Source organism: Anoplopoma fimbria, chromosome 8, assembly GCF_027596085.1.
Source record: "Anoplopoma fimbria isolate UVic2021 breed Golden Eagle Sablefish chromosome 8, Afim_UVic_2022, whole genome shotgun sequence".
Lineage (NCBI taxonomy): Eukaryota > Metazoa > Chordata > Actinopteri > Perciformes > Anoplopomatidae > Anoplopoma > Anoplopoma fimbria.
This window is the reverse complement of record NC_072456.1, coordinates 16,112,421-16,130,963: the sequence shown is the minus strand read 5'-3', so window position 1 is coordinate 16,130,963 and position 18,543 is coordinate 16,112,421. Positions and strand designations below refer to the sequence as shown.

At 37.8% G+C, this 18,543-nt stretch overlaps 2 protein-coding genes across 2 annotated transcripts; both read left to right on the top strand.

Annotated features, from left to right (window-relative positions):
- Window positions 1–6,614: 6,614 nt before the first annotated feature.
- hykk.2 (hydroxylysine kinase, tandem duplicate 2) lies at window positions 6,615–11,623 on the top strand. The gene is made up of 5 exons (XM_054603199.1): window positions 6,615–6,702; window positions 7,609–7,917; window positions 8,859–9,001; window positions 9,352–9,532; window positions 9,728–11,623. Exons 2-5 carry the CDS (start codon window positions 7,614–7,616, stop codon window positions 10,168–10,170), a joined length of 1,071 nt encoding a protein of 356 aa, XP_054459174.1. The 5' UTR covers window positions 6,615–6,702; window positions 7,609–7,613; the 3' UTR covers window positions 10,171–11,623.
- Window positions 11,624–11,864: 241 nt separating this feature from the next.
- On the top strand, window positions 11,865–18,223 carry LOC129094716 (hydroxylysine kinase-like). Its single transcript, XM_054602978.1, has 5 exons — window positions 11,865–11,955; window positions 15,224–15,532; window positions 16,261–16,403; window positions 16,750–16,930; window positions 17,784–18,223. The coding sequence occupies exons 1-5, from the start codon at window positions 11,865–11,867 to the stop codon at window positions 18,221–18,223; spliced, it is 1,164 nt and encodes a 387-aa protein (XP_054458953.1).
- The last annotated feature ends 320 nt before the right edge of the window (window positions 18,224–18,543 follow it).

Here is an 18,543-nt window from a genome sequence, read left to right as displayed (position 1 = left end):
ATAATATCACTTGTCCAATTCTTTGGTTTGTAGACAAATCCCTGTGTGTAGACTAATTAACAATTATAAGCATTTGAAATTGTAAAGTCATTTAATTACCTGGCATGTTTCATGAACTAAGAATACATAATTGAATAGGTTGTACATATCAGATAGCACTTCTGTTTTTCATGAATGATAAATATCTGCACAGCAGATGTTTACCTTGACCTGATCATGCTGATACATGTTAATAAGTGATCACACTGACCTTTCAGTCCCTCTCTCTCTCTCTCTCTCACACACACAAGCACACACTTTCATAGTGTTTCACAGATAAGATAAACCTTTAATGATCAGCAAAGGGGAGCTATGGTTGTTGCAGCAGCACAAAGACAGCACGACAGGAATAATAAAAAAAAAAGAGGTATATAAAACTAAACAGAATAGGAAGTAGCACTATACAAGAGTATTTGGATATTTACAAACAGAAGTTACAAGTAAATTAGCAGTGGTATACTATGAATATATTTTTGAATAATGCAAACAAATGAGCAAGATGATAGAAGAATGACAATGTGCAAAATGGAAGTTGTATTGCTCATAGTAACAGGAACATGAAGTTGTTAGCACAAATTCCATTAAAAGAACTGCCAACGCTGCTGCTTACTTCTTATTACTGACTACATGCTAAAGTCACTCATAGTGCAGCACTAAATGTGTGACAGAGCTGAATTTACTTATTTCTTGGGCACTGTGGGTTCATTTATATTTAGGTTGTCCTTTTCAGTGAAATACATTATTTCTGACAAATTGTTTCACCAAATGGCTGGCTGAGATGCCTGGAGGTTAAAGGCTGTAAAGCCAATCTCAACATCTGATGTGTCTGTCAAGTGTATTTAAAGTTGCATGAAGAATATTCACACATTTGTTGTTTTTAAAAGGCAAAAAGGCAGTTTGACGTAAATCCTAGGGGAATGCTGTCTGATGACCAGCGATTACTGAAATAACTGGAGTTTTTGTGAAAGACTTTGCTAATTTCTGTATGTGTGGATAACAGAAAGGGAAGAGGAATGTTTTCTTTGGCATATTACGTCGCATCTTTACTACAACACACATCACACTGGTGTTCAAATATACTGTAGAATCATCTATTATCTTTTCATTTTCTGAAAGCAGCTTCAGCAAAGCGATCCTGTCATTTATAGTATACCGATTGATAATACGCCTGTTCTCCAAATTGCTGCAATACCCACCAAGAACATAAAGGAAACAATTCAAAAAACACGGAGTATTGTGACGATATGCAACATGTTATTATATTTTTAAGGGGAAGCTACTGCATAGCTGTACCAGTAGGTGGTATTTTATCACTGCATGATGTTTTGATAAACAACCCACAAAAGCAACTGTACAGATGTTATATGTGTGTATGTTTTTATGAATATGAATTTTAGCAAACTTTTTAATAGTCATTGTGTATAGGAAAGTGCTACTCATAGTGTAAATAAAAAGACTGTTGTTTACTCAGTAAGTTAAAAACAATGTCTTTACAGGATTACAGCAGCAAAGAGGATAGTGCAAAACAAGAGACATAGCAAATAAAAATAAAAATAAAAACACAAGATCAAAATAAGTATTATAAATAAGCAAATGAGCAATAAAAACAGTAAAAAACAGTAAGAACAGTAGAGATCCACAGTAAAAATATATAAAAATACATATACAGACAGAAATTATTATAAATGTTGTATTGCACAGTGTATTAATATATTAGTGTATTAGTGTATTAGTGTCATGTGGTCTGCTGGGAGCAGAGCTGGTTGTGCAGCCTGACATTGCAGAGTCATCGGAGAACTTTTGCAGGTGGCAGGTAGCAGAGTTGTATGTGAAGTCCGATGTGCAGATGGAGAAGAGAAATGGAGCCAGAACGGTTCCTTGTGGGGCCCCCGTGCTGCAGGACACCAGATCTGACTCACACTCCCTTATCCTCACATACTGTGGCTGCTGAAGTCCTTGGCCTTCAGCCACAAGATCAATCGCCACCTCGGTTAGACCATTTCCATTCATATGCATTCAGCTGATCCATGACTCACACACAAGGGTGTATTCAGTTGACTGCAATATGTAACCTTAACTCTATATGCCACTCAATTTTCAACACTGGTCCTTTAAGGTCTAAAACATGTTGAATGCATTTTCTACCTTATAAAACATTTGCAAAACTAAATTTCAAGCATTGTTTACATCAGTTTTAACTAGCGGCAGTCTTCTTATCCTTTATTGGTGCATTGCAGTATATTTCTTGGCATGTCTTGGTTAGTTGAGCAGTGGTAAAGTGTGACACCATTAACAGGACTGTGTATTGCATCACAAGCGTGCGTATAATAAACAGAACAGGAACCCACTCCTAACAAAACAGCACCGCTTGTAGTCTAAAGCTCCACAGGGAACCTTTAGTATTTAAAATAATCTTAATGGGTAAAGATTATTCACAGATGGTAAAAACGTTTCTGTCTTCTGCATGTACTTAAAAAACACATTTAATGTGACTGTAAAAGCTTCTCAGATATTTGCATTTGTTATTTACTTTGTGCTGAAACAGGAAACCAATTCCGCTTATGAGAAATGCAGAGGGACAAATACCAATCAATTTTAAAATATGTGAGGGAAAAGAGTGAAGAGAAATTAGCATGCTTTACACAAAAATAGTTTGTTATGTTTCAGAACTGAAATATTAATGAATAGTTTAATATGCCTGTTGATGTATAAAAATGCTTGGTAAGTTTAAACCAGTATTCTGGTGATCATGGAGCTTGATTCACGGCGTTCACTGTCTTTGATTTTTGGATATTCATATGCAGTTCTAATGCTGACTGTCAACAGTGTCTGTTTCACAGCTGCCATGTCAGACACGTGATGTTCATGGGACAAAGTCTCAACTCATAAGGCTGAGGGCAGACTGTGTCATGACCGGACAAGCTAAAGGCCATTTCATAAATATGAGCAGGATGGCAGATGGAGGCTACAAACACAATGCATTTTAATTGTTCCCCTTTTTCCTCTGTGAAGACCTGTTGTTAACAAGCGAGGTGAATGCAGCTGATGTTTTCCTCCCTATAAAAGTCATAGATTTTAAGCTCCATTCCAGTAATATATTTTTATGCCATTTTGGGTCAGTGTGACATGTTAGATTGATTGAAGTCTGGTGCTGGGCAGGTAGTCTGCTGTGAAATGATGACAGCTTTTTCACTGCAGCTCCATGAAAATACTGTAATGTTGCTCAATCAAAGAGGTCTTAAGAGCTGAAAGGGGCTGAGCAGGCCTGGCGTTATGGGCGGGGCCGGAGAGGCCTTGCCCCCCAACAACGCTGCTGTATCCCACCATAGAGTCAGGAGCTTGGGTTGTGCGATCCAGTGCTCTGCACTGTAAACCCAAGCAAAGCCTACTAAGAGAGTGCACTAGTTATTTATGAAAGATACTAACAATCAAAATCAGCAGGGTGCGGCGCATAGAACTAAAAATGCTGAAAGAGCAGTTTGAAAGTCTTTCTCTGTCTCTCCCTCTCTCTGTCTCTTTCCCTTCACCTACCTGTCTTTTCCCTTATAATATAGGGCTGAAAACTGTGTCTGTCTCCCTTTCAGTGCTTTGGACTGCACTGCCGTGGTACACATTTTTTAAATCATAATTCATAATTACTCTCAAAAGTAGACAACAGTTTTTTGAGGTAGGTTACACATTTCACATTTTTCAATGATAAGGACGTGCCAGAGTCTAAGAACAGTATCATAAAAGAGCTTGTTGATTAAAAAAATGACCAGGGGAAGATTACCCCGGATCCCCTACAGCCTGCTAAGGTACATGTTTATGTCATGTTAATTGTATCCCTGGTCTGTCTTCGCAAGCCGTATCTTGTCAGCAACCCATAAAAAAGCTGCATTCTTAGGCTGCAGTCCAGGTAGGCTGCATTTCCACTAACCTGTTTTAACTGTCAGTGTTTTATGTTGTTGAGTCTTGTTGTTGAGTCTTCTAGTTGTAGATTTTCTTTTTAAGGAGTATCTGTGTGGCATGCACTAACTGGAATCCACTACGTTATAGTAGCTATGATGAGCTGGCTCCACATGTTTTTGTATTAGATGACCCTCTGACATTTTTCCTTTACCTCTCCTGTCGGTTGTGGGGGAATGCTTTGTGACATGTGTCTAAGCTGATTGCTGTCTCTTTTGTGTCCATTGAACCGGAGGCTTCAGCTGCACAAGCATTCAGCACCATATGGGAGCTAGGATAAGAAATGACGATCACTGGAATGCACTCCACATCAATGCAAATAACACACTCCTAGACGGATGCATGCTTTTGCTAATGATCGAAAACGATCCCATTCAGCTAATATGGTGCACACACACACAAAAATAAAATATATTAATTGATTCTGCCAAAGGATAAAAATGGATAATCCATCGTGAAATTAGCTGTTAACAATAAGCAAACATGCTCACTCGAGTGCAATTAGTGCCAGAGCAAAACGTGCTTGTTTTTCTTTAACCATAAAAAAACGATCATTCCCTAACCTTAACAATATCCAGCTACATCTACTTGCAGAAAAAACTCAGTTCCCATTTTAAACTTGATTTTAACATTGTGGGCTGGATAGTGGACTTTTTAACTGACAGATTCAGTTAATGCTGGTCAACGCTGCTGACTCTAAACAGCCGACTCTTCCACTGGTTCTTTTCATGGTTGTTATATGCCTCTCCTTCTGTACTGGGCTGCTTTGGCTCGGAGATAGAATGGGTCGTCCATTCAGAAGATCGGGGGTTCGATCCCCAGCTCCTCCAGTCCATGTCGATGTGAACCTGGGCAAGACATTAAACCCCAAATTGCTCCCGAGGCTGTGCCATCGATGTGTGAACGGTCAAGTAGCCATGATGGAAAGTGGCACCTTCCATGGTAGCCCCTGCCATCGGTGTATGAATTGGTATGAATGGGTGAATTAAATGTATTAAAGTGTTAAAGTGAGACTTAACAGCCTTGTCAGAGTGGCAAGTCAAATAATTGTATTAAATAAGGCCCAGCTTACTGACTTCTACCATCAACAAGCTGTCAGGAAGGCCAATGCGGTTCTGGATTGTTCTCAGCACCCCCTGCAAGGGTAGTTTGACATTTAAGGCTTTCTTTGTTCCAGCAGCCATTTGTGTGCTGAAATCCATCAAATTAACATTGTAGAGGAGATGCAGTCATTATAAGCTAGTATGTCTGGAGCGGAAGGTGGAGCTTTTAGACAGCTGGCCCCTGAATTGGACGACAAAGGCATTCCACAAAAAGGAAAACTCTGTTACCGGTGAAAAGTTATTTTTATCGAGTTCTTGTACTGTCTAATTTTTATTGTTATGTTTCGTTTTTATATGTACTGCTTGTTGAATCGTGGCTGTAAACAAAAGTTAACCCCTTGCAGGACAATAACGCTGAACTGATCCTCACAAAGCACAAGCTGTCTATTTTGAAAGCTGCAGCAATATTTATTTTTATATAAAAAATGGGTCATGTGTTTAATGTAAAGGTTGTCACTTGCAGGGTCCCCTTAGCTCTACAGAGCTTTTTTTTCTGCAGCTCATTGTTTGGTTGATATGCTGGCAGAGCCATGAAGTCCCACTCTGCTGCCACACAGAGCGCTGTTTGCTTGTTTATTAAAAGTCGAAATTGCAAGATGAGAATCAGAAAAATTGACAAAGATACAACCTGCTCTTTTTCACTGTTTTTTCCCCCAACGGATGTATGAGAGACAAAACAATCTGGGGCTAAATGAAGAAGATAGATTGCTATCTACCTTCAAAATGTATTATCATGTTACATATTTCGTCAATATCTATGTGAATATAAGTAAGTGTAGGTTATATCACGCCGCTGCTTCCACAGAGACAAACGTTTTAGGGGGACAAATATAGAATTATATAAGATAAAGATAATAAGGTAATTTGGGATGAGGCTTGGTTCCTTCAGGGAAGTTAAGGAAGTGTCGTGTCTTTAATGGAATGTAGGCACATTTTATAAAACAAATGTTGAAATGAGACTCAAGGGTGGTAGCCTAAATTGAACAAGAACTTTGTGTTTCATTTCTATACACATTTCAACATTTTCTCCCTTCTATGCTCAATTTAGGATATGTCATCCATGTACTTATTTACAAATGAACTATCGGATGTATTTTGTAAGTAACTGATTTTCACAGTTCAGTTCAGTTAAAACAGCTCATTACTATAATAAATATGTTCAAATTTAAAGGTATTGCCAAAATCACAGATTTACCGGTAAGACTTTTAAATGTAAATGTATTTTACTTGACAATGGTTTTACAATTTAATAAAGACGTTTGCAAAGAAAAAGATTGTTTATCTGGTTCCGATTTGCTCTTTGATAATCTTTTGCTTTTAGCTCTCTAATAATTGAAAAAAATCATTTTTTGCTGGTGCTGAACAAACCCAAAGTACGCTATCAAAAGAGCAGATTAATTACAAGGTGGATTGATCCCTAAAATGCGCACGATAATCTCGTTCTCTGTTACTGACAAACTCTACTGTACTGTTCTCTTTATTTTGAAAAATCCCACCGGATGTAGATTGTTTTTTTCTCAGTAGCGTCTTAAGGTAAGACGTTAGCGTGGACAGCATGGTCTGTTAGGGGGGAACACGCCACGTTACGTGTTACTTTCTGTTACAACGTGAGGTAGGTTTACCGACCTGTGAGTCGCTTGTTATCAGCCGCCATGTCTCTTATTTAATGTGACATTGACTAGCATATCGTATGCAGTGTTTAGAATACATAGACTGTATTGAATGAACTTACAACAGCTCACTTGTCAAAGCTTTTGTTGACACAGATCAACTCATAAAACTGGTTGGCTATTTATTCAGACAAAGTTTATATTTCAAAATTCAAAATGTAACTTTTTTTGTAGTTGTAGCCTGGTGGTTCCTGTAAGTCGCTTTGGATAAAAGCGTCTGCTAAATGACTGTAATGTAATGTAATGTGGTTCCTTCCCATAAATACTTGCAAAAGAAAAGTCATAGAATTTTTTTTAAATAATACTGAAATGATTGTCAATGCAGGTGGAAAAAACATTACCATTGGTGCAGTAGTTATTTTTGGATGGGGCTTAAACTTGGCTGCAAACAAGTTTTATTATTTTATTGCAGTGATTTATTATTTAGTATTAAAGATATCAGAAAAAAAGGTGACAAATGACCATCACACTCTCCCAGAGTCCAAGTTGGCATATTTTATTTGCAAATACTCACATTGGAGAAGCTGGATTTTATGAATGTGTGTTATTAGTATAATACTATAAATTACTTGTAAAATGTATTTGTGTTGCCGGAAAATAATAATTTCACTATCACTCAACAATAGTTTTAAATTTAAATAAGAAAATCACATAATGACAAAAATATTTAATTTTGATTTATAAAGAGGCATGCAGCTTGCCGTATTGCACCCTTTAGCAGTTTCATGCAAAATTTTGTATTTCAAATTATTCTAAATAACATAGGATACTATGATGCTTTTGTTTTGTACATTTCTGCAACAGAATTTATTTGTTTATTTTTCTGATACCATGTTGTTTTAATTCAGCAATAATGTCAGCAAAGCATGCCAAGCCCAACTTCAGCCATCCTCAGGTGGTTGGGATCATGAAGAGGCTTTTCAGGCTGACGCCATCAGAGATCCGCTCTCTGCCGAGCTACGATGACCAGAACCTCTATGTGGCGTCCATCGATGGTGGCGAGTACATCCTGAAGATAATGAACTCAGAGGACAGTAAGAACACCTCTCTGATTGAGATACAGACGTACGCCATGTCCGTCCTGCACCAGAATGGACTTCCGTCTCAAACGGCCCTACCCAACGCTTCAGGAAAGCTCATGAGCCTAGAAGAAATAGGTACGAAACCAGTCATACACGTCGGACCTTAGAAGTAAGCGCAATCAAGGGTGTATGCATGTATGCAAACACAGAAGGCTTGGGAGAGGTAGGAATTTATTTAGTTAAATGCCAGAAGTAGAAGAAGCACTGCAGGTGAATGTTATGGTAAATCTCTAACCTTTGGCATTTTTGTTCTAACGTGATTCAAGGAGATTTGAATTCCACTAAATTGCTTTGACTGTTCTCTGGCTGGGGCTAATTTCTTTAGTTTTTACCTTTTTACAATCAAAACATCTAAAGCTTTCACCTTCCAGCACACCCACATACTAGGGTAAAAATTGTCTCCCTCAGTCAAAGGCAAAGAGTTCAACGAGATATCATACAGTATAACATTTTCTTTCAGTAAACTCACGCTGCAGCTGCTTGCCTTTTTAAATGCATAATCTATTAAATTAAACATTTACTGGTTCATATAATTAAGTCATGGAATTGCAACAAACATATTCCTAATGTTCATTATTTAGGTTCATAAAACAAAAGCAATGCTGTTTTAAATTGATGCATTTCTTCCAAACTCTTATAAAGTAAAGTTATGATATTCAATGATCGTTGAGGGCTTAATTCATGTTTGTACCTGTTCTTGTGCAGTAGTTGAAATTAGCCCCGGGGTAAATGCTTTCAGAGAGAGAGAGAGAGAGATATTTTCAGCTTTGCTTTAGGAATTTGTTGGGGAGGTGCGCTAACATGCCATGCCCCAAAGAATTTAGAGCCCGTGTGGCTTAAGTCTTTTGCAATATAGCAGACAGTGGCATGTTCATGTCCTCAGTAATATTAATACTCACACACTCTAGTAATAATAATTGTGACCCTGAGCAAGGTCACGACATCAAGGTCATGCTTCATGATGATGAGAGCGAGTGGAATGGCTGTAACACTAATCCTGTTGTTACCTTTTGCAGATTGTGGCAATGGCTGTCAGAAGTACATGGTGAGGCTGCTGTCCTATTTGCCTGGGACCACTATTTCCAAGGTTCCTTTAACGCCACAGTTACTTTATGAAACTGGCAAGATGGCAGCCAGAATGGACCAAATCCTACAAGAGGTATAATGGTAACATACCTAGGAAACTCTTAGATCGTTTACATTGTTTTGTAATACCAAAGATCGTTGTTACACCAAAGTGCTGCACTATTTAAAAAGGATATTGTCGAGACAAACCTTTAAGATTGTTTTCTAAATTTGTCTTAAGTGACATCATCTGCCACTACTGGTGATGTTTAGAATTTGAGTTCTTTCATTATGAATTTACTAACTACCTATTTATGCTACTTCATTGTCGCCTATGTTTGCGTTATTTTACAATCTAATTCAGATAATCTATATAATAAAGCACCAGCCCCTCACAGCTCATTAAACGTGACGCTTCTCTGTATTATAACTGTTTTTTTCCAGATGGAGCACCCTCATCTTAGCGTGCTGCAGAGAGAGAAGTTCATATGGAGTCTGTCAAATGTTCCCAGCCTGGAAGCATACATCAATATCTTAGAAGGCGATCCTCTTGAAGAGGTTGTGAAGTCTGTCATTCATCAGTACAAGACCTCTGTGATCCCTAAACGCTCCAATTTCCGCAGGTGTGAGTATTATATTTGCTTTTAAACATTTGAATAAGGGAGCTGGTAAATACAAACACTCTTCTACTCAATTCTCTTGAAACAGCTCATTAATACCTTGTACACTGTCAGCAGGAAGTGGATATGTCACTGAATATAGGAGTATTAGTGTATATATATGAATATATAAACAACATTGTATCTTTTTTCTTTCTAAGGCATTAACCATGGTGACTTCAATGACCTCAATGTGCTTGTCCAACCTGATGAAAGTGACGGCCACAGGATTTCTGGTATCCTTGACTTTGGGGACATGAACAGCGGCTACTACATCCATGAGCTAGCCATCGCTATCATGTACATGATGACGGAGCACCCTAAACCTATAGAGGTGGGTGGGTCTGTCCTTGCTGGCTGGGAAAGTGTCCTTCCCCTCAATGAGGCAGAGAGAGATTGTCTCTATGTGCTAGTGCTGTCCCGCTTCTGCCAGTCGTTGGTTTTAGCTCGTCGCGCTGTGGCTTTGCATCCGGAAAATGCAGAGTATCTGATGATTTCATCCAGGAGGGGCATCCGCATTCTCCGTAATCTCTGGGAGCTCGGGAAGGAGCAGGTGGAGAAGACATGGTTTCAGAGTGTAGCTCAATTCAGTGACAAATTGTGAGAAACATGTAAGGAAAAAATGTAAGTTCATACATTTTCAACGCACAATAGGGTGATTCCACTACGCCTTTTGTCCAAATCAAGTAATATTTTTAAAATCACTAGTGTTTTTTCACAGGGAAAATACAACACCGTCTGCTAAATGACTGTAATGTAATGTAATGTAATGTAACACATTTTACTCTTGGGATTCAGAATTAGTGTAGTAGGAATACTGCAGTGTGTCGGAGATGGGTAATGTAGAAAAAAACTGTTTGCAACAGAAAGTATTGTTACTCACTAGTAACAATGGATCATGTACTGTTAAAGCATGACAGGCAACAAAACAATTTACAAAAGAAGAAGCATTAAGGGGAAAGTGCTGAAAAGTGAGTAACTCCCCATAAAGAGCCATGTCTGGCAACCATAACTGACCATATAAGAAGCCATATCACGTTTAATAAGTGCCTAAAGTCACAAGGGCTATACACTGCAGTGGACTTGTTTACCTTGGTGCTCCTCTGTATGAGGGTTGTAAGCCACTTAGTTGGACGTTTGGTTAATTTGATTACATACTTGACAAAGACATAGAAGGTCTAATAACAGCACATCAACCTAATTGTCTCTATTGATGCATTAAACTTAAACAAAAAAATAAAGTGTGACGACCATGTCTATGTCCAGCTTCTTGTGATGAAACAAAATGACAGGAATTAAGTACAATCACAACTGTAATGTAAACTTTGCATCACAATTTTACCTCCAAAAGCCACAACTCACTCAAAATGCGTAAATCATTTTGAAATTATAAATGCATTTATTAACCACACACACATGCAATCATCAGGGGAACTTTTTTCTAACAGGAACATAAGTGGTTATTTGCTTTAGATTTGGATTAATCTAAAGCAAATAATGTTGATATTTGAGACAAAACGAACATTTAACAAGCAGTGTGTCAAATGTTTAGAGGATAAACATCAGCCAATATGAGGACATGTTGTTTCTCTTTATGTCAGTATAATATTTGGAACTGCTGTAGATGACTGCTATGTCAATCATTTTAAATTTGCAGTTGTACAACAATGTAATTCATACATAATTCAAGTCCTGTCCTGAGGAAGCGTACTCACTCACTGTCACATGTTTATCTTCATCTGTTCTACTGACTAATAGCACCTCTGCTGCTGTCCAATAGATAATTCATTTGTACAGACTTTGACCTGTATCGCAACACATGATTTTGGACTACGCTTCATGTTATGTTTCTCAGAACGACTTGACTCGTAGATAGAAAATCCTACTGTTCTGTGGAGGAAAAGCTTACCTCCTTGTGCTGAGCTGTTATGTCACTTTGTACTATGGTGCCATACTATACATGCGAACTGTAAAACGCACAATAAACTGTAACAACCCAACAGAAAAATCCAGTAACGTAAATTGTTTTGAATCACATCATACTAGATTTTGATTTCCTGCTGTCTAAACACTTTCTGCTTTCTACTGATGAATCAGATACTCAAGTCAGTTGCAAATTCATGCTAATTTATTGCTTAAAATAATGAAAGCATATTAGTTGTGAAAAGTCCCTTATGCTCTCTGATCGTAAACAGTTCGTCTTAGTTACTTTGAAAAATGTAAATTTCACTCTAAAATATAATAATAGTAAAAATATTCTATTGTGGTCATATTTAGCTACCATTATAATTCATGAGCATGGTCATAGGCGGGCTGGACGGTGGTGTAGTGGCTAGCACTGTCGCCTCACAGCAAGAGGGGTCCAGGTTAAAATCCCGGGCTAGACGATGTGAGGTTTGCATGTTCTCTCCGGCTTCCTCCCACAGTCCAAAAACATGCAAGTTAGGTTAATTGAGGACTTTAAATTGCCCGTGGATGTGAGCGTGAATGGTTGTCTGTCTCTATATGTCAGCCCTGCGATAGTTTGGCGACCTGTTCAGGTGAACCCCGCCTTTGCCCAATGACAGCTGGGATCTGCTCCAGCCCCCCCCGCGACCCTTAACAGGATAAGCGGTTACGGGAAAGAATGGTTAAAGGCATAGTAGATTACTACTAAACAAATACAGAAATCTCTTAAAACTGCAGATGCCGTTTTAAACTATAAAACAGTGACCTAGTGTCATTTCATTGTTTGCTGGTCTCCTAGGAGGTCTTTACCACATTTCAGTTGTCGCTCACGTTCAAAGTGTATAGATTTGGTAAGTCACACATATTCACCTCAAATTTATTATAAATATATTATAAATTCATTTTCACCATTTAAAATATGTTGTCTAACTTTTTTGGGGGTTTTTGCATCACAGCTTTACACTTAAGAGCGCCCTGACCAATGAGCTTTATATCTGACATTTTCTTTCAATTCAGGGTATCAATTCTATTTTGTATTTACCCAAGCATTATTTAGGTTTAATAATGGGCTTTGAAAACTTGTCAGATCAACTGTTTTACTACATCCACGTCTTTATAGCTATGGATAAAATATTGCCCTCATATGGTCCTCATAAGCTCCTGCTTCCGATGGAGGCTTAAGTGATGACAAACAAACAAACCTTTATGTGTCTTAGTCATGTACTTTAATTGCTGTAATCGACTTTCTGGCCCAAAACATACGTGGTACCATTTTTATGAAAAATCAATATTAAAACTGTTTCTTTAGTATGCCAATAATTAAAGATTGTCAATACAGTATCTCAGTTTGATAAATAAATAATTCATAATTCTTCACCTATAATATGGTCATGTCTTGACAGTACTTGAACACAGGGAACTGGTTATGTTGCTTCAGGCTCCTAATGCTTGTTTCACAAAACAAAGTTAACTACTTCACATAAGGCAGTTATTATGAAATGTCTTGGACAACTGGTTGAGCTAGTTGGACCTCTGCCTCCTGAAAGGCTTCTGCAATCCACTGTCCCCTTCACTTATTCTACTGTATCTGCTGAGAGATGATGGGTAAGTGCACATTTTATCTGTTTAATTACTGGAAAATAAAATCCATTAAAAACTCAAATTATACTCATTTGGTTATGCCTAATTCATTTTCTAACACCTATTGGAACAAAAATATTGATCTAAATATTTGGTACCCAATTGCTTTATAACATCTTAATATAAAATAATGCTCTCAAGTGTTTTGTAACGCTGGCTGGCACAGAACAACAAAAACCCAAACGCACAACATCAGACGGCATGTAAAGTGTAACTCAGCAGAGTTTCAGGCAGGCAGCATCAAACAGGTAGAAAGGAAAGCTGGAGAGCTTAGCGTAGTGCAAAGATAATTTGGAAGATGACGAGTTGTGAATTGTTGCTACAAATATTTGCTCAAGTACTGTATTTACTTAAGTAAACATTTTAGCTACTTGTACTTCACTTGAGTATTTTCTTCTTACGCTAATTTCTACTTCCACTACACTCCCATTTCAGAGGGAAGTATTTCTCTTCTTTCTTTCACCACGTTTATCTGACAGCTTGAAGTGAAGATTTTCGCATATAAAACATATGAAAACATACAGCTGAATCGATTAGTTGATTGCCATAAAAGGAATTGGAAACTATTCTGATTGTTTAAATAATTTATCGTGCAAACACATTTCATGGCTCCAGCTTCTCAAAATTGAAAATATCAGCTCTTCCTTTTAAATATTTTATTTATATTGTAACAATTTTGAATTTTGGACTGGATTATTTGGATGAAACAAAGGTTGTGAAGATGTCCCTTTAGACCAGACCTGGGCATTGTACGGCTGATTCTGACCGGCCCGAGAAAGATTACATGATAATTAGAAAATAAAACATATTTTCTAATTATCTTATGGGTGGACTAAAACCGCATTGCTTTTATTTTGAAGCCCATTTATTCTCACAGTGCACGCAATCGTGCACGTCAACTGTGCACGTGAAATGCGTGTGATTGACAACCTGTCTTCCTTCCTTGTCACCCCTGAAAAATGCGAACATGTCGGCTCATGCCAAAAAGAGGAAAGTGGATGCCGAAAGCAGAACTTTCAAACAAATATGGACTACTAATGTCTCCTTTACTGAAGTCAAGAGTAAACCTGTGTGTTTGGTTTGTGGGGAGCATGTCGCCGTGTTTAAAGAGTACAATTTTTTTTTTTTTTTTTTTTTTTTTTTTTTTTTGCACAGTTCTGAAAACATTAAATGTTTAATATAGGCATGTAAAGTCAAAAAGGCTACAAAACTGGGACACTTTTCTTTACACAGTTACACAGTTCAGTGACATGGCTACAAAGATGATGTGATGTCTTTAGAAAGCTAAGAAAATCCTTGTTTCAATAGTATATGAAACTCAAAATGCCCTTTGTTATTAATGTGACTGAAAATGAGTCAAATGTTTCACATTTTGGAAATTCTATTTGAATAAATGATATTTTTGAAAGCTAACCTCACCTTTTAATTGCCAAATAATAACATACACTCTTACCAGCGGTCAAAACAATGCCATTTACTGCTTTTTATATAGAAATAAAATGTATATTATGCATAATTGAGTTCGGCATTTTGGCCCGGCCCTCCAAAATATTTTCAGTTGCTCATTTGGCCCCCTGGGAAAAATAATTGCCCACCCCTGCTTTAGACGCTATTTTCAGAAAATTCACAAACCAGCAATCAATCAACTAATGGATAAAATAATAAATAATAATTAGTTACAGTCTGATACATACCAGTTAAAAATTGGATCCACCTCAAACCAACTATGATATTAAAATCCTGCTTTTACATTATTGCATGAGTGATACTAATCTAAGGATATAGTAACAAAGTCATACTTAAAAAAAATCTGATTATGCTTACTTACTTTTAATTTACTGTTATTCCAATGCAGTACTTTTTTTTACATTGTGGTAAAAGTACATTCAATGCTTCTTCCACTTCTGCAAATGACTCGTGGAAGTGGAGCATTTTAAACACTGCTGGGGCAATCATGGAAGTAGGAGGCTGATGAGCTAGTAGGAAGAGCAGATCAGGTGGTGATCCACAAGTCACAGTTTAAAAAGTTTGTGAAAAATTGTCTGGTGATTTTGTACTCTTGTGTGCAGATACTCCCACAGTTGTTGATCACAGGCCAGTGCTCAACCTGCAGCAAACAACCAAACTGATACAGCAACTTTATGGAGTGACAATAAATGAGATCTCCACCCTGCCGAGTTATATCGACCAGAACTTCCTCATAGTGGACAAGGAGGATAACAAGTACGTCCTGAAGATCATGAACTCAAAAGAAAGTGAAAATGCCACCCGGTTGGAGGTGCAGACCCTGACCATGTCCTTTCTACACCAGCATGGAATTCCTTCTCAGACAGCCATACCCACCACCACCGGGCAGCTCATGAGTATGGAGGAAATAGGTAATAGCAAAATATCGCTGCAGTTCTATTTCATAACATTTTCACACACACACACACACGCACGCACGCACGCACGCACGCACGCAAATGGTAGAAAGCACAGTTGATTGTTCTGTTTTGGTATTCAGGGACAGTTTGACAGTTATATCAATCACCAGCTATAGACTGTTTGGAAAACTGAAGCTCAGAACAGGAGCACCTCTTCCCAAGGTTTCATTTTGTATATATTCTATAATTTTCATTTATGAAAGTGTCCTTGAAAACCTTTTTCATAATATCACATATTTCCCAAAAAAAACAAAACGCTGTTCACCATACTAGATCTCAGGAATGTTAAATTATATATTGAACTTGGGAAAAAGGCCCTCCACTACTTTGCACCATATAAATTGAATGAATTACAGAAACATTAATCTCACAGGTTGATTTTAAACTTGGCACTTGAAATCTTAATGATGTTCGTCTCTGATGCTGCATGTCCTTTTGTTATGTCTGTCTGTGTTGGTTTTCTTCTCTGCTGTTGTCAGGACTTATACTAGTGTGTGTTATACTAGCAATGGTCAGCAGCTTTGCCCAGTGTGAATTGTCCAAGAGAAAACACCAGCAAAGCCTTTTGTCTGTAATTAAATAGTACTACATGATCTTTCAAGTTCTCAACCAGACCAGGATTTGTGTCGCTACACTGAACTGAGAATCTTCCTGTTTTTGTGTCCTCCTTCTGTAATTAGACTGTGGACATGGTGCTCAGACCTACTGTGTAAGGCTAATGACCTATCTCCCTGGAAAAAACATTGCAGAATGTCCAGTCACACTGCAAGATCTTTATGATGTCGGCAAGTTGGCTGCTGTCATAGATACAACATTGCAAAAAGTAAGTTCAAATGTCAAACTTGTATATTTTAGCTTATAGTTATTTAGGAGCAGGTGGCTGTGTCCCCTCACCTCCACATGCAGCTGTTTTACTAATGGCTGAGGATTAATTAGTGTCTTTCGGTGAATTGTTCAAGTTTCATCTACTAAAGACCCTATATTATTTTCAGGAGTTGATGTGCTATTTAGAGAGTGAATATCGCCTAACATGTTAGCCAAATCAAGTTTGAAGGGCCATCATTTGTCAGACTGATAATACTGGTTAATGCAGCTTGAAGGTATTAACTAGTTGCGATATAAAAAGCATGCAAAAATGCTAGCATTGAAAACATTTTAAAATATTTCAGCTGGTGTCTCCAAACCTGGATGTCTTACAACAAAATGACGCGATTTGGAGTTTATCCAACATTCCTCTCATTGAGGGCTACCTGTCAGTGATGGATGGAGATCCCCTGCAGGAAGTGGTCAAAGCAGTCATTAAACAGTTTAAGTCACATGTGATGCCCAAAACCGTCTCTTTCCGTGAAGGTAAACCAGATAACTCTACATTCATTATGTTTTCTTTTGTTAAATTGTTTTTCTGTGAAATGTAATGTAATGTAACAGGGTGCTTCCAAATCTAGCCCAGTATCCTAAGAAATCAAGAATCCTAATGATTTTGGTGATCCCCTGACATTTTTTCTCTAGCACACCCACAAGATTGAAACTTGTGGTTATGAGTGAAATATCCGAACTATTTTGATCACACATTCATGATCCTTGTTGAATGAATTGTAATGTTCACTTGATGATCCCCTAATCCTTTATCTAGCGCTAAGAGAGCTAAAAAGCTGCTACCGTGGCTTTAGGCTCTTATTTTTGTTACATTAACAATAGATCAAATTACTACATGTATTTGAAAGAGATCACTCAAAGTGACTCAAAGTGACTCAAAATAACCCCATAATCCATTATCACTCGACTCTGCAGTTGCCCTCAGTTTGATAGATTTCACTTATTTGGTTTACTGGCCCACAACCTTTCCATTTTAGTTAATTCTCACAGCCCTCATAGTGTCAAACAGTAAGCAACTGTTGTTCACTGCGAAGTAAGCAACCCTGTGACCAGAAACAAAAAATCCAAACAAATGGTAGTAATGCTCCATTTTTTTCTGTTTTTGATCCATATTGGTAGATGTCCTAACAAGTATTCTATATCAACCTAACAGCAATATTGTATAGGTGTTGTCCTGCCCAAGAGGTGATAGAAGGTTTATATACTTAAATACCTCTACACTATGGTAACAGATATCGGAAATAAATGGCTGAAATTTGGGAGACCTCAAATAAATGTACAGTTTTTTCTTAAAGTACATTTAAAAGTACTCTGCTGTCATTTACAGGAATAATACATGGGGACCTAAATGACTGGAACATCGTTGTCACACCTGTAGGCAACGGGCGTCATGTGGTGTCAGGTGTCCTGGACTTTTCTCTGCTCGTGATTAATTGCTATGTATTTGAATTGGCTATAACAATTGCGTACATGATGCTGGAGAACCCCAGTCCTTTGGATGTAGGTGGAGCAATATTGGCGGGCTGGGAGAGCATCATGGTGCTAAGTGGTGATGAAAAGGATTCCCTCTTCCTGCTGGTGCTCGGCCGGTTGTGCCAGTCTCTGGTTTACGGCCGGTACACTGCCGCAAAGTACCCAGACAACAAGGAATATATCCAGATTACAGCCCAAAAGGGGCCTCAGCTTCTTACCAAACTGTGGGAGCTGGGCAAGAAATACGTAGAAAGCAAATGGTTCACAGACGCCGGCACATTCTCAGATGAATAATAAAGAAGTTCATGAATGGATAAGCATGAAAGAGAATAAAGATTTGAACTTTAACAGATTTTTAAAATATATTCTTACTCTCGAAAAAAACCAATAGTTGACTCAAACAATATTTGACACTTTATACAATTGATTGTACCACTTACTCAACAGGCACCCAGCAATTGCAATTAATGGCTTAACTTATCATAAAAAATTATTTTCTGCAAAATATTCTCTAGTTGGTTCATGTTCTCCTCTCAAAACTTTGCCCTTAGCTTATTAGAAATGAGAAACCACAGGGTAGTTCTTAGGGATAATCAAATGTATCACTGCATCGA

Bases quoted from the DNA above. Each gene is read 5' to 3' on its own strand.
- LOC129094716 (XM_054602978.1), top strand. From the start codon at position 11,865: ATGGTCATAGGCGGGCTGGACGGTGGTGTAGTGGCTAGCACTGTCGCC. The intron at 16,404-16,749 runs GTAAGTTCAAAT...AAAATATTTCAG, and splicing joins TAGATACAACATTGCAAAAA to CTGGTGTCTCCAAACCTGGA. The intron at 16,931-17,783 runs GTAAACCAGATA...TGTCATTTACAG, and splicing joins AACCGTCTCTTTCCGTGAAG to GAATAATACATGGGGACCTA.
- hykk.2 (XM_054603199.1), top strand. From the start codon at position 7,614: ATGTCAGCAAAGCATGCCAAGCCCAACTTCAGCCATCCTCAGGTGGTT. The intron at 7,918-8,858 runs GTACGAAACCAG...TACCTTTTGCAG, and splicing joins CATGAGCCTAGAAGAAATAG to ATTGTGGCAATGGCTGTCAG. The intron at 9,533-9,727 runs GTGAGTATTATA...TTTCTTTCTAAG, and splicing joins ACGCTCCAATTTCCGCAGGT to GCATTAACCATGGTGACTTC.